The following is a 23,174-nucleotide window of genomic DNA, read 5'->3' on the forward strand; positions in this document are numbered from 1 at the left end:
AGAACCAGAAGCTTGAGCTAGGCTAATTGATAGCATTCATCTCCTATATGAGACCAATCTGACATAAGGGGAGAGGTGGCTTTTTCATCCAATGCACATTAACCAAAACAGAGTCAAGAAAAAATAAAGAAACAAGGAAATACATTTCAAACAAACAGTAACAAGATAAATCTCCAGAAACTGACTATATATATATATATTTCAGAGAGGAAGGGAGAGATAGAAACATCAATAATGAGAGGGAATAATTGATTGGCTGCCTCCTGCACACCCCCCTACTGGAGATCAAGCCTGCAACCTAAATACATAAAGCAAACATGAACTGTTATGAAGGGAGAAATAAACAGCAATATAATGATAGTACGGGATTTCAATACTCCACTTTCAATAATGGATAGAGCAATCCAGACAGAAAATCAAAAATAAAACATTAGACTTAAATTACATGTTACACCAGAAGAATTTAATAGACATTTACATTACATTCGATCCTACCACAGCTGAATATATATTCTCCTCAAGCACACATGAAATATCCTCCAGAATAGATAATGTTAGGCCACAAAACAGGTCTTAATAAATATAAAAAGACTAAAATCGTATAACCTATCTTTTCTGACCACCGTGGTATGAAACAAGAAAAAAAAAAGGAATATTCACCAATGTGTGGAGATTACACAACATGCTACTGAACAATCAATAGATTAAAAAAAATCAGAGTATCTTGAGACAAATGAAGATGGAAATACAACACACCAAAGTAGTTTTAGAGGGAAGTTCATAGCAATAAATACCTGTGTTAAGGAAAAGTCTGATCTCAAACAATCTAACTTTACACTTCTAGAAACCAGAAAAAGAAGAACAAATTAAGCACAAAGTTAGTAGAAGAAAGGAAGTAGTAAAGACCAAAGTGTAAATAAATGAAATAGAAAATAAAAAGACAATAGGAAAGATCAGTGAAGGGAACAGCTGGTTTTTTTTAAAAGATAAACAAAATTGACAAACCTTTAGCTAGACTAATTAAGAAAAGAAAAGACAAATACAGAAATGAAAGTGGAGACATTACAACTAATACCACAGAAATATAAAAAATTATGAGACTACTATGAATAATTATACGTCAACAAATTAGATAACCTAGAAGACACAACATTCTAGAAACATGCAACCTACCAAGACTGAATCATAATGCAATAGAAAATTTAATTTGAATCAGAAATCAAAAACCTCCCAACAAAGAAAAGAATTAGATGGCTTCACTCATGAATCTTACCAAACTTTTAAAGAAGAATTAACAGCAACCCTTCTCAAACTCTTCCAAAAAATAGAAGTACAGGGAACATTTCCAAACTCATTTTGTGAGGCCAGCGTTGTACAGATACCAAAGCCAGACAAGGACACAAGAAAAGAAAATTGCAGGCCAATACCCCTGACAAATATAAATGCACAATTCCTTGACAAAATATTAACAAACTAACTGGTTATAGTAAATCTCAACATAATCAAGGCCATATATGACAAGCTCACATCTAACATCACACTCAAAGGTGAAAAGCTGAAAGCTTTTCCTCTAAGATTAGGAATAAGACAGAAATACCTACTCTCTCCCCTTATATTCAACAGAGTACTGGAAGACCTAGCCAGAACAATTAGGCAAGTAAAACAAACAAACAAACAAACAGCATGGAAATCAGAAAGAAAGAAGTAAACTTGCCTTTATTTGCAGGTCACATGACATTATATATTTTTAAAAAAACCTACTGTCTCCACCAAAAAGCTATTAGAACATAAACAAATTCAGTAAAGTTTCAGAAAACAAAATCAATATACAAAGATCAGCTGCATTTCCATACATTAACAACTATGAGAAATTAAAAAAACAATTTCCTTGACAATTTCATCAAAAACAATAAATATATAGAAGAAATTAAAACAAGGAGGCAAAAGACCTGTGCATCAAAAACTGTAAACTATTAATGAAAGAAATTGAAGAAGGCACAAATAAATAACAAATATTCCATGTTCATGAATTAGAAGAATTAGCATTGTTAAAATGTTAAAATGTTTATAGTGCTCAAAGCAATCCACAAGTTCAATGCAATCCCTATCAAAATTCCAATAGTATTTTTCACAGAAATAGAAAAAAAATTCTAAAATTTGTATGAAACTACAGAAGAGTTCGAATAGTCAAAGCAATTGAGAAAGAAGAACAAAGCTGAAAGCATTATACTTATTGATTTCAAACAATAGTAATCAAAACAGCATGGTAGTGATACAAAAATTAACCCATAGATGAATGGAACAGAGAGAGCAGAAATAAATTCATGAATATATGGTCAATTAATTTTTGACAAAGGAGCGAAGAACCTACAATGCAGAAATGATGGCATCTTCAATAAATGGTGTTAGGAAAAGTAGATATCCACACACAAAAGAATAAAATTGGACCGTTATCTTACACCATACATAATAATCAACTCAAAATGGATTAAAAACTTGAAAGGAATTCTGAAACCATAAACTCTTAGAAAACATAGGACTAAGTTCTTTGACATTGGTATTGGCAATGATGTTTTGAATGTGACACCAAAAGCAAAGTCAACAAAAGCAAAAATAAACAAATGGGACTACATCCAATTAAAAAATTATGCACAGCAAAGAAAACCATCAATAAAATGAAAAGGCAACCTATTGAATGGGGGGGAAATTGGAAACTACATATATGATAAGGGGTTAATGTCCAAAATATATAAAGAACTCAATAGCAAAAAACCTCCAAATAACCCAATTTAAGAAAATGGGCAAAAGACCTGAATAGACATTTTCCAAAGAAGATATACAAAAGGCCAATAGGTAAATGGAAAGGTAGTCAACATTACTAATCATGTGAGAAATGAAAATCAAAACCACACTGAGATATCCACCACACAGCTGTTAGGATGTCTACTGTCAAAAAGACAAAAATTAAGTGTTGGTAAGGACTTGGAGGAAAGGGTACCCTGTACATTGTTGGTGGAATGTAAATTGGTGTATCCACTATGGAAAACAGTATGGAGTTCCTCTAGAAGTTAAAAATAGAATGACCACGTGACCTAGCAATTCCACTTCTGTGTATATATCTGAAGGAAATGAAGTCACTATCTCAAAAAGGTATCTGTACTCCCATGTTCTCTGTAGCATTATTACAATATCTAATATATGGAAATATATCATTTGATGCATCAGTGGATAAAGGAAATATGGTACACAGTGGAATATTATTCAGCCTTAAAAAAGAACGAAATCCTGCTTTTGCAACAACAGACATGGACATGGAGGGCATTATGCTAAGTATAATAAACCAGAGAGAAAAAGACAAATATGCATAGTATCACTTACATGTGGAATAAAACATAAAGTTGAGCTCATACAAACAGAAAAGAATGGTGGTTCTGCAGGCTGAGTGGTAGAGGAAATAGGGAGAGTGTGGTAAAAGGGTGCAAACTCTCAGAAATCCTATCTAATAAAAGAGTAATATGCAAATTGACCATACCTCTGCTATACCCACAAGCCACGCCCACAAGCCAATCAGGAGCAAAATATGCAAATAAGCCCAACCAAGATGGCTGTGGACACAGAGAGCAGGAGGGAGGCTTGGGTTTCCCCGGCAATGGAGGAAGCCAAGCTTTCCGCCTGCCCTTGCTGGCCTAGACCTCCACTCAATGCTATAAAATTTCAATTATAGAAGGTAAATAAATTCCAACAGAAATGGCAGCAGCCATGGAGCTGGAAGAGCAGGAGGCCAGGGTTGCCCCCGGCGATGGAGGAAGCCAAGCTTCTGCAGCCCTGGCTGGCCTAGGCCTCCACTCCAGGCTACAAAGTTTCAATTCTAGAAGATACATAAATCCCAACAGAAATGGCTGCCGCCACGGAGCAAGCAGGAGGCTTGGCTCCACTCCAGGCTACAAAGTTTCAATTGTAGAAGATACATAAATCCCACATACCAGAGCCTCCTCTTGGATCACTGGGGGGCGTGGCTAACCTGCAAACCACCACAGGCCCTTCGCCCAAGCCGCCCCACGCCCCAAGGGAACCCCCACTCTGACCCAGGACACCCTTCAGGGCAAACCAGCTGGCCCCCACCCATGCACCAGGCCTCTATCCTATCTAATAAAAGAGTAATATGCAGATTGACCATCACTCCAACACACAAGATGGCTTCCCCTATGTGGTCAAAGATCCTGCCCCCATGTGGACACAAGATGGCCACCACAAGATGGCCAGCAGGGGAGGGCAGTTGGGAGGGACCAGGCCTGCAAGGGAGGGCAATTATGGGCAATCAGGCCAGCAGGGGAGGGCAGTTGGGAGGGACCAGGCCTGCAAGGGGAGGCAGTTGGGGGCAATCAAGCCTGCAGGGGAGGGCAGTTAGGGGTGACCAGGCTGGCAGAGGAGGGAAGTTGGGGGTGACTGGGCCTGTAGGGGAGGGAAGTTAGGGGTGACCAGGCCTGAAGGGGAGGGAAGTTAGGGGCAAACAGGCTGGCAGGGGAGCAGTTAGGCATCAATCAGGCTGGCAGGGGAGTGGTTAGGGGGTGATCAGGCTGGCAGGCAGAAGCGGTTAGGGGCAATCAGGAAGGCAGGCAGGTGAGCAGTTGGGATCCAGCAGTCCTGGATTGTGAGAGGGATGTCCGACTGCCCGTTTAAGCCCTATCCCACTGGATTGGGCCTAAACGGGCAGTCGGACATCCCTCGAGGGGTCCCAGATTGGAGAGGGTGCAGGCTGGGCTGAGGGACACCCCCCTCCTCCCACCCCCGTGCACAAATTTCATGCACCGGGCCTCTAGTAAGATGAATAAAGGTCATAGGGTCTAATGTATAACATGGTAAACAATTAAAATTTGCTAATAAAATAGAACTTAAATGTTTTTATCAAAAAAAAAAAAGAAGGTAAATATGTGAGGTGAGGTGATGGATGTGTTTATTACCTTGAATGTGGGATTTTTTTTTACAATGGATATGTATACCAAATCATCATGTTGTACACTTTAAACATATTCCAATTTTATCAGTCAATTATATCTCAGTAAAGCTCAGAAAGTTTTATATAATTAAAAAATCCTTTGCCCATGTTGAATTGGGTGTATTGTTGAGTTGTAGAAGTTCTTTGGATATTGTAAATATTGTAAATAATCTAAGTATATGATTTGCAAATATTTTCTCCCATTCTGAGGATTGTCCACTCTCTTGAAAGTGCCCTCGATGCTTTCTTTATTATTTTGATGAAGTCTAATTTGTTTTTTCTTTTATTGTCCTATAGAAGAAAATCACCAAATCCAATGTCATGAAGATTTCTTCTTTTGCTCTTATCTAAGAGTTTTTAATCACTTTTTAATCATTGACTCTATTATAGATGTCCCCCTTATACTGCCTCCACCTTATACTTTTATGATCAATTTTGAAAAATATTTTTAAAAATATGTTTTTATTGATTTTAGAGAGAGAAGAAGGGAGAGGTAGAGAGATAGGAACATCGACGAGACAGAAACATCAATCAGCCTCCTGCATGCTCCCACTGGGGATTGAGCCCACAACCTGGGCATGTGCCCCAACCAGGAATCCAGTGGTGACCTCTGGTTCATGGGTTGATGCTCAACTCCTGAGCCATAATGACCAGGATTGAAATATTTTTTATATGATGTAAGGTAAAGGTCCAAATTAATTCTTTTGCATATAGATACCTAGTTTTACTAGTAATAGTAGTTGAGAAAAACTGTCCTTTCCCCATTGAATCGGTTTATATGTGAGGATTTATTTTGGGGCTCTCTATTCTAGTCCACATCCATATGTCTGTCCTTATGCCAGTGCCACACTGTTTTGATGACTGTAGCTTTGTATTAAGTTTTAAAATCAGGAAATGTAAATGTTCCAAATTTGTTGTTCTGTTTCAAGATTGTTTGGGCAGTTCATAATTTTTCAAAGTGCATTCTAAACAGAGTTTGTATGTTTATAAGTTATATGTGTCATGTATGAAGATTTATGCCAATGACTCCCATATTTATATTTTAAGCCCAACCTGTCCTGAGCTCTAGACTTGAAACTGCCTGACAATTCCAGCATGCTTCTCAATATTAGCATGTCACAAACACAATTTTTAATCTCTTTGAAATTTGCTTTTCCTGGTTTTGACATCTTAGTAAATAGCATCACATGCTTTTTCTCCCTTTCCTTCACTACTGCTCCGATCCCCCATCCCCTCCCATATCCAACCCTTCAGCAAGTCCTGTTGGCTTTTCCTTCCAAATATATCCCCAATCTGACCACCTCCATCCTTACTACCCTAGTGACAGTCATCATGTTTCCTGAAACCACCTGCCCAATCTATCCTCTTCATAGAAGTCAGAAAGTCTGAGAAAAGATGAATTCTGGTATCTTACCTCTAATACGTTTGTCCAAGTATTCTAGGGCTATCCTAAAGATCTGAATTAATGCAAGAAGTAAGGAACCAAATGCTAGAGATCCTGTGTGATATCTGGGCAAAGATAAAATGAGGGTAAAAGTTAGGATATCTTTACTATTAACTAAAGGATGTTAGTTAAACAATTTTTACAGAAAAAAGGGATGTGCAGGGGAACTGATAGGAAAGAGCTTCTTATACTCCCCTATTCAGCTTGGTAAAGGTTTATTAGAGTTTTAAAACATACATATATATTTTGCCCTTTATCTACAAAAATGATACCAATAGCCCGTCAGCATAATATAGGATGCTTGATCTGAGCAATGGAGAGACAGAGCCAAGTTAATCCTTAACCTTTAATATGGTTTCCTCCCCTACCTCTAATCTCTAGTAACCTATTGTTTTTAGAAGAATGGGAATAGTGGCCTGGGCAGTGAGTATAAAGTTGTGGCTATAAAACCAGACAGAGCCAATGAACATCCATCAATCTTGAATCATACTTTTGAGCTCACTTGTACCTTAACACTTGAATGATAAGCACAAGATTGAATTATAAGTGCATTAAACATGGAAAATAGACGTGGAGCTCACCGTATGGCTCGTCCAAACGCAGTAAAAAGTGGATATGGTGGGATGTCATCAGGTTTTCTCAAGGCCCAGTAATAAGAAGCAAAGGCACCAGCAAGGGCACACTGACCCAATGCAATGACAAAGTTTATCAGCCAGAGAAAGACAAATAGATTGAATATCTGGAAGGTAGAGATGTATCGATAGTACAGGCCGTTTCCACCATAGAAAGCAAAGTTACACTGAGCACGAGGGCAAGCTCTGGACATTTCTGTTGTGTTAAAAATCTGCACTCAGAAAACAACAACATGGATAATAGAACATTAAATACCATTGTAAGATAACACCCGCCCTGCCTTTTGTTTTGTGTACCCCCCACCCCTACCCCCAGCTGTTCTTTTTCCATGAGCTTCTGCTGTTATTCCTATTTTCAATCACATCACTTTATAGAATCCTTTAATGAGCTCTGAAAAGCATCTCTCGTTTTCCATCCTATGTTCATCCCTCTTCACCCCCTTTAGTTTCACATTTATCAGCGAGGTTGTTGACAATACCTGCTTCTTGGGTATATGATAAGACAAATGAGATCATGAGATCAGGAAATAATAGAGCGTTCCTTCTATTCTCTCTCTCCCCGCCCCCCCATTTTCAGTGTTCTCCTGCTAACTCCTGACCCATTCTCCCCTTCTCCACAGTGATCCCTCTCACTATACAGGGTCTCTATTTCAGGATGACTCCTTACAACTGCTAGGTGAAATGTAGTAGTGTTCTGTATGGAAGTTAAAGAAGAGAGAGTTTCTTTTACTTACCTCTGGGTCACAGGTTCTATTTTCATATTTACATTGCCCATCTGGGGTTATGACTTTGTATATGGGTGTCCCTGATGTAGCCAAGTAACTGAATAAACTCTATTAAGGATAAATTATTTGCTGGTAAATTGAAAATAAATAGACATGAAAATAATGCAAGTAACTTAAAAATCTTTTGAGAGATTAACTTCAAATAACTTCTAACATTTTAATAATTAAGACCTAGAGTAATATAACATGGATCAGCTGCATTGAGAAGCCTTTTAAAAACATTAAAATATGTAGAAGCTTTTAAAGGTTATCACCAAGGAGAAGTACCATATGTGAAGACAGAATCAAACAAAATCAACCGTCTGACCTATAATAGGGGAAATGCAATCAGGAGACTGACACCTTTTTTAGAGGTTGGCAGAAAAAAAATAATCAGTTATTTCTTTAGGATGTTCCTAATCTTCGCAGGATGAAAACCACTGAACTCCTGGGTCCTGAATAGTGGGTGACCTGAGGTTCAATTTGATAAACTACCAAAGGATACACTGCTATCACCGCCCAGTAGCAAATACAGATTGAGAGCAAAAAGAAAGTTAAAACTGGATAAATTAATGTAGTAGGGACATATCCAATGGCTCTGCAATAAAACAAATAGTTGAAATTCAAAATGATCCAGTGTTATAATTTCTCTAATAAATTTTTATTTGTTAGAACTAGAAATAAAACTTAGACTGGATTAATTCTAAGAACAGTGGTCATAACCAGTAACTCTCATTGGCTGATCATGCTGGCATATTCTTAGCTGGTTTTAAAATTTTATTGATTGATAGACTGATTGATTGTAACTTAGAGACATTATTTCAATGCTCATGTTTGAATCCTGATAAAATTTCCCCAAACTTTCTCTTCTTTGTTTATTTATCATAAAGATTTGATACATTATAATCATAACATTTCTTCCTTTTGATTAGATTCTTAGACTTTTAAAATTAAAGAGGACTTTGACAGTCATCTCATCAAATGTATGAATCACTCCTTATTTCAGGAATCTTTTTTTGTACTATCTCAAATTATGGTTATAAGCCTCTGGTGACCACACTTATATCAAATTACTTGTATATGACACAGCTTATTCTATTTCTTACCAACATATTAGAAAATTCTTCCTTATCTGCCTTTTACATCTACTGCCTTCTGGAGAAGAAATGGCTACCTTTTAACACAGTACTCCTTCAAAGTAACTCATTCTTTTATTCTGCAGGATAATCATACTTTTGACATTTCCTCATAAGACATAGTTTCTGAAATGGTCACTCACTAGTTGCCCTGTCCCTAACTACTTTCGAGCAATCTTTGTAGCATATGACATTGGATTAAGTCCAACAGTGTTTGATACAGCCACTGAGAACTCTGGTGTAACTATTTCCATGCCTAATGAATTGAAACATCTTAGATTCCTTTTGAATTTATTACCTTCTCCACATCACTGGTTGAGCTATACTGTAGTTTCCTTTCTCCAGATACTACTATTAAGTGAATTATTGAGCATACCTCTGTTTACTGTATACTCACACACATTTATTCCAACTCTTTTTTTTCCTTGAACAAATTATCAACCTGTCACAGTTGTATTGGCCCCTTAACACACACACACACACACACACACACACACACACACACACACACACATTAAGAGGCATAACAGTGGGGCAAGTAATAGTGAATTGCACAATATCATATTATCTTAAAAATCCAGAAAATCAGTAGTTTTCAGTGACTAATGATTGAGCTTCAGTTATTGTGGGAAGGAGAGAGGGTTTAATTTATCAAACTGCAAGTTTGATCATTTGATCCTGGGTCATTAACAACATAGTTTCCATCCTCCTAAATAGAGAGTACAGTCTGTGGGCTTTCTTTGTTTCTTCCGTGCATCATTCAAAAGTTTAAAGTACTATTCTCAAGCCACCTTTTGGAATAGTTTGGAAACTGTAGGTGTTATTATCTCCCAGCATGAATTTATGAAAAAATTTAGTGTTTATTTTATAGCATTTTAAAAATAAAAATGGCTCTGAGTATAAAGTATTTCTAAATTAAGAGCTGTAGATACAAAATGTATAGTCTAGTACGGCTAGGATCAATTATTCTTTCTATTGGCAAATTTTGTCATTCATATGGCAATAGTAATAGATGTAATTGACTTTCTAGAATTATGGTGGTTTAAAGTTCTGCAAATGATTTCAGCCCTTAATATTAACATATGACTCAGCATGGGAATAATACAACATGCAATATAGCTAACTGTTATATAGCACTTTATTACCTAGTTTCACATATGTTATTCTCCTACCACATATTTGGTGTTTTGAAAAAAAGTGCTAGTATATAGACTAGACAGGTTTTAACCTTACTTTACCCCATGATAATTGAGGTTTTAGGGATACTGAAGGACATGTTAGCATGACCTTTCTAATAACTGGCTGTCTGAACTCAAACAAGTCATCTTAAAGGGAAAGCAGATTTCTTTAACAAGTCTTCTTAAAGGGAAATTAGTCTGGGGTAGCTACACAACAGGCAGTGTCTGGCTGGGCTGACAGATACATTCTGGGCGCGTTTTCCCATTGGGGTCTTACTTGCTCCCTTCCTTCAGGAGGGCGATGGAGATGCGGATCCTGTCCCTAAGGAAGATCAGCAGGAGGATGACAAGCACTTCAAGGACGCTGAGGATTACCACTTTAAACAGAAAAAGAAATCAGTGTGGTGCAGCACACACCAATCCCCAAAACAAACTTCCTCTGCAGAAGTTAGGACTGGGTTTCAGGGTTATTTCAGCCAATTCAGACATTCATAGTTTCAGCCAATCTTAGAAATTCACTTGCAAAACCCACAAGAAATGCTAAGAAATCTAGATGAAAACCTTTAGCTGAAGTTTGAACAACTCAACCGGACAGGCTTTATGTATGGAAACATTTCATGCCATTTGTAGAAATGGGAAAACAGGCATGGAAGGAAGGAAGGGCTGCCTTAGGCAACTCTAAATGTTTCACTTTTAGCTTCACTAAGTAAGAGATCATTACAGAAGAAACTTTTTGTCTGCCCTGCTCACAATGCCTCTTTTTCTTGTTGTTGCTAATCCTCACCTGAGGATATTTTTCCCCCCATTGAGAGTGGAAGGAAGGGGGAGAGACAGTGAGAGAGAAACATCAATGTGAGAGAGACACACCAATTGGTTGCCTCCTGCATGTGCCCCCACTGTGCCCAGGATTAAGCCTGCAACCAAAGTACAGTACATGCCCTTGCCCAGAATCGAACCTGAGACCTTTCAGTCCTCTGGCCAAGGCTCTATCCACTGAGCCAAACCGGCTGGGGCACAATGCCTCTTAATTAGTTGACCTTTCGGATTTACATAGCAGGCTTGTGGCTGCCCACATTTTTATTCTGATGGTATCAAGTTTTAAACACAGCCCATCTAATAAAAGTCTCAAAATTAGAACTAAGGTATTCTAGGTCAGTTTTGAGTTAAAGTTTATAAACTTCTTGAACTTAAGGGTTATGCTGACTTAATGAACTATGTCAAAACTATCTTCATGTGAAGTAAATAAATGTGCAAAGAAAGAATAAAGTGTATGAGTAGAGAGGGGGGAGGGGGGGGAAGAAATCTTGGGTTCTTTTTGCCTTTTGTTTCCTGGATCTAGGTACACTTGAAATCATATTTCTGTTTTATTTTTTAGTTTTGCAAGATACTTGTACATTCTTATAAAAATACCTCTGCCTTGGCCCTTGCTTGCTCCAATTTTCTTCTCTTTTCAGCTATCTTGAATTACTTCCTTTTTACTTGAAGCCAAATAGTCCTAATTACTCTACTTCCTCAATTCTAAAACATACCTATAATTTAGTAATATCTTTTTAGGAAAAGTAAATAAATCCATCATTAAATATCTATTTATTAATTATAAGATGCATCCTGACTTCAGAGATGTTAAAAAGTGAAAAGGTATGATCTTAAAATTAAGAAAATATATCACTGCTAATAGAAATCTGAAATTACAAAAGAAACTTAATGAGAAGTTAATTAAAATTTCCACCTGTGAAAGAATCTATTCCATAACACACTTCCTAGACAGTTATTCTGCTGATACATGAACACCTCTCCACTGACAGGGCACTCATTATTTTATCCTACTCTTATACCACTAACATTTTGATGTTACATCACATATCATTTAGTATTTCCAAGTAAGTGGGAATATCTCAATAATGTATCATTTTTCTATTATAGCTTTTTTTAGTTAAATTGTATTGATGTTTTCATGCACATTTGATTCTCTTAAAACAGAAAAATGAGCCCAGGATTGTGGAATATAGCCATAATAAGCTAAAATCATTATCTTCTTTGGACAAACTTAAGAATATGAGATATACCAGAATTACTTTATATTCTAAATTGCATTAATAAGAACATTGCATATTAAACTCTGCCTTTATAAAATTACTTGTTCAAAATGGTTATATTAGAGAAAATTAACTGTCTTTTGAATTTATATAATACATTCCTTCCTTGTGTTTGAATGAGAAAAAACAATATAAACACAATTTTTTGAGACCCTATAGAGCAGCTGGTATAATTATAACTTCACAGAGGAGGACACTAGGATAATTGATAGTAGAAATGAAAATACAACTGTCTCCTAACACAATCCAAGACTCATAAAAATTATATTATTATTTGTATAACAGTGTTTCTGTCAATTCATGTAATCAAATGTATGCACTTGTCGCTGGCACCTAGAATTTTGTCCAAACACAGGTCATCAATTAATGTCTGAGAATTGGATTGTGAAAGCTGAGGCTCATTTGAGGAAAACTTAGCATTTCTAGACTTGAAAATAAAAGCAAGCTCTGTATTTTCCTCAAAGTACATCTCTTAATTTTCCAATAGCAGATTCTGATAAAGTCAATTATGTTTGTGTTGAAGGTCCTTAAGGGACAGCAGTGGGAGGACCACAGAACATGTAACTAAGATTCATGTGAGGGTAAGACTAGAAGTTTCAATACATAATAGATGAGATTTGTCATCTTTAGAAATGATAGCTAACAGTAAGTAGATTGCTGAGGAGATATATAATCACTTCAAATTCAGGGAAAGTGATTTGATGGGGATATAAGTTCCAAGATGTCTGATTTTTATAGTTAAAAATGACTATAAATGAAACAATTCTTCTACAACATAGTTAAAAAATGGGTTTGTTATGTGAAGAGAACTAGTCTGATAAAAGCCAGCAATGGGAAGCCAAAGAGCAAGGGTTTGGTGTTCTGATCCAGAACTGTCCAAGGAAAAAAAAAAAACAGCCCAGCTGGTGTGGCTCAGTGATTGAGCATCAACTTATAAACCAGGAGGTCATGGTTTGATTCCTGGTCAGGGTACATGCCTGGGTTTCAGGCTCAATCCCCAATGTGGGGTGTGCAGCAGGCAGCCAATCACTGATTCTCTCTCATCACTGATGTTTCTATCTCTCCCTTTCTTTCTGAAACCAATAAAAATAAATAAATAAATAAATAAATAAATAAATAAATAAGACCAAGACCAAGGAAAAGAGAACAACTCCATTGGGACAAAGGAATCTGGTGGGGGCTTCTGTGCAGCAGGGCTAGGTCATGAAGCTTGGCATGGGCCTGAAGGAAACAGCTCTCAAAGCTACTTGAGGCCCTCTGATTAAAAAGCTCCTCATTAGCAATCTTGGTCCCCCTAAGCTTGGATCCCAGGAAAGAAGTGTCCAAGGCAGTCAGAGAGAGTGTAAAAAAATAGTGTATCAAATAGTGTAAACCTAAAAGTATAAAACAAAATGGCACTCTGGCAACTATGTGAGCCTATACTAAAGCCTAATGGCTTTTAGGTGACATGGCAAAACCAAGTTTTCAAATTTATGGGATGGGACCCAGACCTGGAGTCAGGATGCCCCACCAAGATACTGACCCCTCTGAGTCTCTGGGCTCCTTTACCAGGCCTCCTTGGCCATTTCGTGCCTGGCTCTCAAACTTCAACAAAATAAAGATGACTTTTCTTTTAAAGCAACATGTAATTAGAGAATTTTAAAATTTTTTGATGAAAGCACATGAATCTCTGAAGTGCAAGGAATATTACAATAAAACCATTCTAGGAATATAGGTTTAAAGCCATCTCTGAAATAATCTTGCTTTAAAATTTTGTTAATATGACTTTAATAAACTTGATAATCTGAATAACTAGTTCAAAATATAAATTTATTTTAGTTACTTATTACTCCAATTCCTATAATAAATAGTTTAAAGTTTCTGTTATAAACATTTTCTCTTTTATCCCCTTTTTCTTTTTTTTAAACAAGTTTGAAAAATCAAGCATTTGTTTCCTTTTAAAATACCTTTCTGGATATCAGGTTAATGGCTATAAACATCCACATCCAAAGCATTTTAAGTTAAAGGCAAAAACTTGAAATCATTGTCAAATAATATTTTCTTAGACTATATGATAAATTCCACTCAATTACTTTTCCATTTACTGTAGCTAGTAGAATTATAAACACATTTACTTTAATGATATTAATAAGTGTATTCAATAGGTTACACCAACCCAAGTTTTCCTTTAGACAAAAAGATGCTTTCTCGTTATTACAATTTTAACAAACACTGTTTAAAATCCACTCACTAAATGCGAACCATGTTTGTTTCAGTTGTAAGTACATGCTTATATCAGTCTGAATCCCGAGGTCATATATAGTTATGTGAGAATTTGGGCGTTCCTGGAGATTCCTGTACTGCTGGTAACAGTGCCATATTCCTTGAAAAAGAAAGAAAAACAGACTAATATAAAATGTTATTTTCTGAAGTATAAGTTATACACGTACAACACATCTACATGTATTTGATCAGCATGCTTATTTCTACAAAGGCAAGATTCATATTTACATAGTAAATATTTCAGTTGGTCTAATAGTCTAAATATGCTACTTTATTCAATTTCAGAGTTTTCAGTGTTTGTTTGGATGACTGTGGCAACATTTGGATTTAAATGTCCTTTTGACTAGAAACAACCTTAATGTCCATCAGTAGGGACTGGTTAAATAAATTATGGTATACTTGTACAGTGGAGTGCTATATTCCCTTATAAAGAGGAGAAAGTCTAGTGATATTAAATAATTTTTATGATCTTTTGTTAGGTGAAAAGAGCAAGGTACAAAATGACAAAATGTATGCTGTAATTCGTATAATAAGAACAATTTTTATATATATTTTCTTGTACACACAAAGTCTCTCTGGAAGGATACATAGAAATATAATATTTTTTGCTCACAGGAAGAGAAATTTAGTGACCACAGAATAGAATGAGAAGGAAAATTTTCACTGTATAAACTTCATACTTTTTGAACTTTGAAGCATGTGAATATATAATCAACTTAAAAAGCAAATTTAAAAGGTCATTCAAATTGCTAAAAAAAAAAAAAAAAGCCCTTTTCAATTTTTTTTGATTGTGTAGTCATGTCTTAGTGGAACTTCTAAAGCATATTCTTATCAAAGTTTGTGTCTAGGCAAGGCAAACAGGGACTAACTATATTTTCTTCCAAACTCTATATTTTAAACTCTATAATGACTTCTTAAATGATCTAGATAAAGTGGTAGTAAAAAGAAAATAGAGTTAAGAGGTCCACTAATTTTAATGACCAGTAGGTCTGGATTAGGTCCATTGGAAATGTCCCAGCAATAATGAAAAAAACAAAACCACAGTTTTTTAAACCCCCTAACTATAAACAAACAGGTTTTTTTGTTTTGTTTTGTTTTGTTTTGTAGATATAAAGTGAAGGAGAGAGAGAGAGACAAGACTAGACTAGAAGAGACATTTGTTTTTCAAAGAGATATGACAAATCTGTTTCAAGCCCTGTTTTTTAAGTATATTTTTAAATTTCCCTTTAAAAAAAACTTTATAGAATATTTGACACATACAACATTACATGTAATACAAAAGTAGTTTTCAAAGCATAAAGTAAAATGAACACATATGAATCTATCACCTAGCTTATGATTTTATAATCTCAATTTTGCTCTAATTATGCAAATTAAAAATTTTTATTCTACCCAATGTCTTCATCCTATCATCTTCTTGCCTCTTCCTGACAAAGAGCAATTATTCTAAATTTTGTGCTTATGATTCTCCTATTTTAACAGGAAGATGTGTTGAAATGTCCCCCCAAAGGGAGATTTATATCTCATACAAATTTATTATTTACTAGAGGCCCGGTGCATGAAATTCATGCATGAGGGGATGTGTACCTCAGTCCAGCCTGCACCCTCTTTAATCTGGGACCACTTGAGGGATGTCCGACTGACTGCTTAGGCCCAATCCGGCAGTCGGACATCCCTCTCACAACCCAGGACTGCTGGCTCCCAAACACTCACCTGCCTGATTGGCCCTAACCACTTCTGCCTGCCAGCCTGATCACCCCCTAACCACTCCCCTGCCAGCCTGATTGATGCTTAACTGCTCCCCTGTAGGCCCAATTGCCCCTAATTGTCCTCCCCTGCCAGCCTGGTCACCCTTAACTGCCCTCCCCTGCAGGCCTGGTCCCCCCCAACTGCCCTCCCCTGCAGGCCTGGTCACCCCTAACTGCCCTCCCCTGCCAGCTCAATTGCCCCTAACTGCCCTACCAGCTTGGTCACCCCTATGGTTACTGCCCTCCCTTGTTGGCCTGGTCACCCCTAACTGTCTTCCCTTGCCAGCCTGGTTGCCCCTAACTGCCCTCCCCTGCAGGCCTGATTGCTCCCAACTGCTCTTCCCTGCTGGCCTGATCGCCCACAACTGCCCTCCTCTGCCAGCCATCTTGTGGTGGCCATCTTGTGTCCATATGGGGTGGCCATTTTTTACAACATGGGGGCAGCCAACTTGTGTGTTGGAGTGATGGTTAATTTGCATATTACCCATTTATTATATAGGATTGGTTTATTTATTTATTTTTGTAGTTCTGTGAATTTTGAAGCTACTTTATTAGATGTATACATGTTTAGAATTGGTATATTTTTTTAGTGAATTAAATCCTTTTTAATTTAATTCTTGACTCCCTGCTCTCTCTCATGAGCTGCATTAAATCCACCAGGAAATTCAGTTGGTTCTACATTGAAAATGTGGCCTGAGTTTCCCTAATCTGACACATGGATTACTGCAATAGCTCCTCACTGGTCTTGTTACTTCTTCTCTTGCCTCACTCCTGTCTCTTCTCAACTTAGGGACTAGAGTGATCATCACTACACATCACTCCTCTGCTCAAAATCCTACAATGCCTCCCTATACTTCACTCAAAGTAAAAGGCAAAATCTCACAAGAATCTATAAATCTCTGGCCATCCAAAAAGTCTCTGACTTCATCTTCTACTTTTCTCCCTTTTACTCAGAACACCCATCCGCACCAGCCTTCTAGCCATTTCTTTAACACCCTCCTACCTTAGGGCCTTGCTCTAGCTATACTCACTATCTGGAACTTGTCCCTTATCTCCAATAGCTAATTCCATTGCCTCCTCCAAGTGTTTTTTTCAGATCTCTTTTCAAAAAGTCTACCCTACTAATATTACAAATTGTACTCCTTGTCCTATCAGGATACTCTCAATCCCCCTTTACCTGTTTTTCTTTTTCTTTTCCCATAGCAAATATCACTTTCTAGTAGATAATTCACTTAAGCTGTAAGCATCAGGCTAGCAAGAACCTTTGTCTGTTTACTGTTCTATCTCCAAAGCTTAGAATAGTGCCAGTGCACTGTAGCTGCTCAATTGATATTTGTTGAATGAACAAATAAAACAATGTAAACCCAGCCTAGTTGGTGTGGTTCAGCACTTGAGTGTCAGTCCAGGAACCAAGAGGTCACTGGTTCGATTCCTGGTCAGGGCAAGTGCACAGGTTGTGGGTCGATCACAGTAGGGGGGTGCAGGAGGCAGCCGATCAACGATATTCCTTTCTCACCAATGATTCTATCTCTTTATCCCTCTCCCTTCCTCTCTCTCTAAAAATGACCCCTGGGTTTTAATCCTCCTTCCTCAATAATATTCATGCATAGTAACAACAACTAATATTATTTATCAAATAGTTGCTATGTGCTAGGCAGTTTTCTAAGTACGTTATATACACTATTTTATTTAATACAGATTCCTGTTATGTAGATGCAAAAACTAAAAATTAGAGAGACTATGTACTTGCAGAGGATCACATAGTTACCATGTAATGAATCTGAATTGTGCCTTTTTCAATCTCCAAATCAATACTTGTAATTATGTTGTTATATGGCCTCTCCTGTGTAACTCTTAATTTGTTCTGGCCAATGAGAATTGTTCATCTGCTATTCATGGGCACTTGCCCACAAATAGCCTGGTTTTTTTCTCTGGTCAGTATGACACATCCACATTGTTCTCCGCCCTAGTAAATAGCCTGCTGTCAGTAGGAAATGGTTGGTTTCCCATGATATATTGACAGTTGATTTTCCAAGAGAGTAACAGATGTCAGTTACATACTGTCTTACTTACACTTCCAAATCTAGTTGGACATTTCTCCACTCAATGAATAGCTTCAAGCTTACTTGCCACACCATTAATTGCTGGGTTAGCACTACCTAGGGAGTCAATAGAGAGCTAAAATTGGTTGTTTTACCTGCACTTTTTATATATCAACCATCTTTCTCCCTTTTGTCAAACTTTTCTCCTTTTGCCAAACTTGGACTCTAGCCAATTTCAGATTTTTCTTGCTTGTTAAGGCAAGTCAGTGAAATCAATAGCAAACTTTACTGGCCTTCACTTCCTGATGATATTAAAAGGGTGATTGAATCACATGCTCAGACTCTAAGTTGGCAAAGAGCAGAGGTTACTTTGAGCTCCAAGCAGAAACACAAAAAAAGGGCTCTTAAACAAAAGGCTTTCTGGGGAGTTTCTGATGAAGGGACAGCAGGTCTTCCATCAGACTGACCCGCTTGTTCATGGGCAGCTGCACAGCAGGAGCAGATAGGGAACACCTAAAGAGACTCAAATGATTAGAAACTCACTGAGAATAAAGAGGAGGATAGTAACAGTAACTCAATCCGTAAAGTGCTTACTGTGTTCCAGGCACTGTTCTGAGAGCTTTGTACTCATTGTCTCATTTAATCCTCACAATCTTGTGAAATGGAGATATCATTGCAACGATGTTATGGATAAAGAAACTGGGTCTTATAATCATTAAGAAACTTTTCCAGAGTTCCCCAGTTATACATTATGGATCTGGGATTAGAACTCAGGCTACCTACTGAACCTGGGGATTCTACAGCATTATTCTTTTTCAATTACAGTTAACATTCAATATTATTTTATACTAGAGGCCTGGTGCATGAAATTCATACACTCGGTGTGTGTGGGGGGGGTCCTTCAGCCTGGCCTGTGCCCTCTCGCAGTCAGGAAGCCCCGCGATTGATTGCCCCACAGAGGAAGGCCCTGCCCACCACTGCCGGCTGGGTAGCCTGGGCTTCCCTCTATGGGGTGATTATGGGGCGATGGCAGGGGCCCCCCGACCAATTGCATTGCACCCGCCTTGGCAATGACAGTCAGTGCTGGGTCGCCACGGTGCCTGCAACCCAGGAGGGACTGAGAGGTCAGCAGTTCAGCCCGCTCACCAGTCCCCGCCCACACGAGCCTGCTGTGCATGCAGCCTGGTGTTAGGTTGTCCGTTTGATCGTTTTGGACATTATGGATCCTGGCTCTTTATATATTAGGATTAGTTTCCAGTGTACAGCATAGTGGTTAGACAATTTATAAAATTTACAAAGTGATCCCCCTGGTAAGTCTAGTACCCACTTGCTACCATACATAGTTATTATAATACTAGAGGCCTGGTGCATGAAAATTCATGCACTGGAGGGAGGGTCCCTCAGCCTGGCCTGCCCCCTCTCACCGTCTGGGAGCTCTCAGGGGTGGGAGGTGACTTGGCGATCAGGGGAAGGCGATGTCCCATCACACCTCTGCTGCTGTCACTGCCAGCAGCGCAAGTCTCGGCCAGCCCTGGTTACCTGAGCCTTAAGCAGCCGTGGGCGGCTGGGCAGCTGCCATCCGAGGCTTGCCTGTGCCTCAGGCCTGCCCTGGGTGGCTGGGGGGGCTAAGGGGACTGGGGGACTCTGAAGGCAGGTGCGGGAGTCCTTGCTGCATGCCTGCTGCCCTGGCGGGGCTGAGGGGACTGGGCGCTGACATCTTGTGGCAATGGGCACCGCCATCTTTGAGGGAAAGGCAGTCAATTAGCATATTCCCTCCTTATTGGATGTGGGCGATGGCATGAGGGTCAATTAGCATATTCCCTCTTTATTACATAGGATTATTTACTATATTCCCTGTGTTGTACTTTATATCCCCATGACTATTCTGTAACTACCAATTTGTACATCTTAACTCTTCACCTTTTCACAAAGTTCCCCAACCTCCTACCTCTGGAAAACATTGGTTTTCCATAACTATGAGTCTGTTTCTGTTTTGTTTGTTTGCTTATTTTGTTCTTTAGATTCCACATATAAGTGAAATTATATGGCATTTGTCTTTTTCTGTCTGATTTATTTCACCTAGTATAATACCCTCTAGATCCATCCATGTTGTCAAAATAGTAAAATTTCATTCTTTTTTATGGCCAAGTAATATCCCATTATATACATGTATCACATCTTATTTATCCAATCATCTATTAATAGGCATTTAGTTTGCTTCAATATCATTGTAAATAATGCTTTAATGAACATAGGGATGTATATATCTTTTCAAATTAGTGTTTTGGATTTCTTCAGGTAAATATCCAGAAGTGGAATTGCAGGGTCCTAAGGTTCAACTCCTTCCTTATACTGGTATGTGTAAAACTCTTCTTCTTTGAGTGACAGAAATAAGAAATTGTTATTTTGGTGTCTGCTACCATAAACTGCTTTTCAATCCAAATGGTGTTGTAGGAGAAATCATTTTTTTTTAATAGAAACCTCCCAAGCATTCATATATTGGCCCATGCATTTATTAGAGGACCGAAAGGAAGCTGTCATACTATTCCTTGGGAGAGACTTTGATTTATTTTTTAGTGTCACATTGTACAGCTTTTGAAGGGATTGAGTCAGTGGTTAGATTTCAACCTTGACATAAAGTTAACTCTCCATCTAATAAGTGTAATTCAGAATACCTGCCTCTAGAGAGTGATGCCTCATGATGGCATGCTGGCCAATTATTAAAGTGTGTGACAGTGCCTGGATTAAAGGTACTAAATTGAAAGGGAAAAATAGATCACACTTATATAACTATGCAGATGTGGCCTTTGATCAAATAGAAAAATTAAAGGAATAAAATAAGTTGTCTGAAATGTTTTTCATTAACTTAAGAGGGATATTTTTATTTCCTTCTTAATACCCATGAGACATGACACCAAAGGCTGCTAGTGATTAAGAGTAGAACATGTTAAAAATACTTTTTTTCAAGATAAAGAAGAATGCTGGTAAGGATGTGGAGAAAAGGAACCCTTTGTGCACTGCTGGTGGGAATGTAGACTGGTACAGCCACTGTGGAAAACAGTATGGAGTTTCCTAAAAAAATTTAAAATGGAACTCCCATTTGACCCAGTAATCCCACTTCTAGGAATATATTCCAAGAAATCAGAAAGGACATATGCACCCCTATGTTCATATCAGCACAATTCACCATAGCTAAGATTTGGAAACAGCCTAAGTGCCCATCAGCAGATGAGTGGATTAGAAAACTGTGGTACATCTACACAATGGAATACTATGCTGCTGTAAAAAAGAAGGAACACTTACCATTCGCAACATAATGGATGGACATGGAAAGCATTTTGCTAAGCAAAATAAGGCAGTTGGAGAAAGAAAATATCACATAATCTCACTCATTTGTGGAATATAATGAACAATATAAACCGATGAACAAAAATAGATCTAGAGACAGAGAAGCATCAAACAGACCATCAAACTTCAGAGGGAAGGTGGGGGGCGGGGTAAGAGATCAACCAAAGGACTTATATGCATGCATATGAGCATAACCAATGGACACAGACACTAGGAGGGTGAGGGCATGTGCTGAGGGGTGGGGGTGGCCAGGGAGAGGTCAATGGGGGGAAAAAGGAGACATGTGTAATACTATATGTAATACTTTAAACAATAAAGAATTAAAAAAATAAAGAAGAAAAAAGTTATAGAGAAAATATATGCAAACAAGTAATATTTCTCAATTTAACACTTTTTGGGGAAGCAAATGATAATAAAATTCACTGCAAGAAAATGCTTTTTGGCAATTGATAATGGCAACTGAAAAGAAAAAGGTAATTTTGATATTTGGTGACCTTAAAAGGGGTGATACCTACCATAACCTATAATTCCAAGCACACCCAATACGAAGACCCAGAAGAGGAATCCAGCTATGAACCTCAGTAGTAGTAGAAACAGCCAACTGAGGAGCATGGCGATTGTCAGGCCACTAATGGAAGAAACACAACACAAACACAGGGTCAAGTGTGCTAAACATGGCATAATGAATATAGCAAGAAAATGCTTTTTTTCTATTCAAAATAATTCTCAGATCATTTTATTTTACCTGGCTATAGAAACATTTGTAATGTTTAAAAGCACAAACAATGGTTTCTGTTAAGACTTTGTATGAAAGAGTGGGACCATCAGGAATTTATACATGACTCATCTTCCTGTGCCTAGGTAAACTGAAGCTTGGTATCAATCATTGTTCATGGAAAAACACAATTCCTCCAACCTACAATTGGGATGATCTGCCACAGTTGCCATGTTCTATTCTTTTTTTCTTCACGCCTATCCACTGTGCTGTCCTATCTACCTAGAAACCTTATGGAAACCTTATGCAATATAACTGTCTAGTAGTCAGGAAAGAGTCTTAGGACAGAAAGACAGTAAAACTAACTGCCCTGCACAGATCCTGAACTCATGATTTTGTAGTCATTTTCACTATGGTCTAAATTTCCTTTTAAAAATCACAGATACTTTAATGCTTCTATTCAATTGAGAGATTATTCTATGGCATAGTCCAAGGGGAATATTCAAAAAGGTCGGGGGGAGAGGGGAAGAAATACAGATGTTTATTCTGTGTATTTTAAATTCCTGTATAAAAATTCTAAGTGAATAAACTAAGTCACAGCATATCACTCTTTGGCTTGATAGTCATTACACAGATGAAAGCAGAAGAGCTGAAACTAAGGGGAGGTGTTTATGCTCTAATGGTATGAGTGGGGCCAGGGTAGCAAAGAGGTTTCCAGTGTATGTGCTGGGAGTGAGGTGGGCAAGAGAGCCTATCAGAATGTATACCTTTCAGACAAGAGTGAAAGAAGAAATATGGACATCACCTAGTGAT

The 23,174-nt window shown here is 37.9% G+C and overlaps 1 protein-coding gene across 1 annotated transcript in view; it reads right to left on the reverse strand.

Moving 5' to 3' along the window:
* SLC44A5 (solute carrier family 44 member 5) overlaps positions 1 to 23,174 on the reverse strand; it is a 316,083-nt gene that overhangs the window by 13,655 nt on the left and 279,254 nt on the right. Inside the window, exons 12-18 of the mRNA XM_054721154.1 lie at positions 22,162 to 22,274; positions 14,477 to 14,608; positions 10,428 to 10,527; positions 8,342 to 8,434; positions 7,807 to 7,894; positions 7,022 to 7,284; positions 6,411 to 6,505 (exon numbers count right to left, since the gene is read on the reverse strand). Of these exons, the coding sequence (XP_054577129.1) occupies positions 6,411 to 6,505; positions 7,022 to 7,284; positions 7,807 to 7,894; positions 8,342 to 8,434; positions 10,428 to 10,527; positions 14,477 to 14,608; positions 22,162 to 22,274 (884 nt within the window). The remainder of the gene's footprint in view (positions 1 to 6,410; positions 6,506 to 7,021; positions 7,285 to 7,806; positions 7,895 to 8,341; positions 8,435 to 10,427; positions 10,528 to 14,476; positions 14,609 to 22,161; positions 22,275 to 23,174) is intronic.

This window comes from Eptesicus fuscus, chromosome 9 (assembly GCF_027574615.1).
Source record: "Eptesicus fuscus isolate TK198812 chromosome 9, DD_ASM_mEF_20220401, whole genome shotgun sequence".
NCBI lineage: Eukaryota > Metazoa > Chordata > Mammalia > Chiroptera > Vespertilionidae > Eptesicus > Eptesicus fuscus.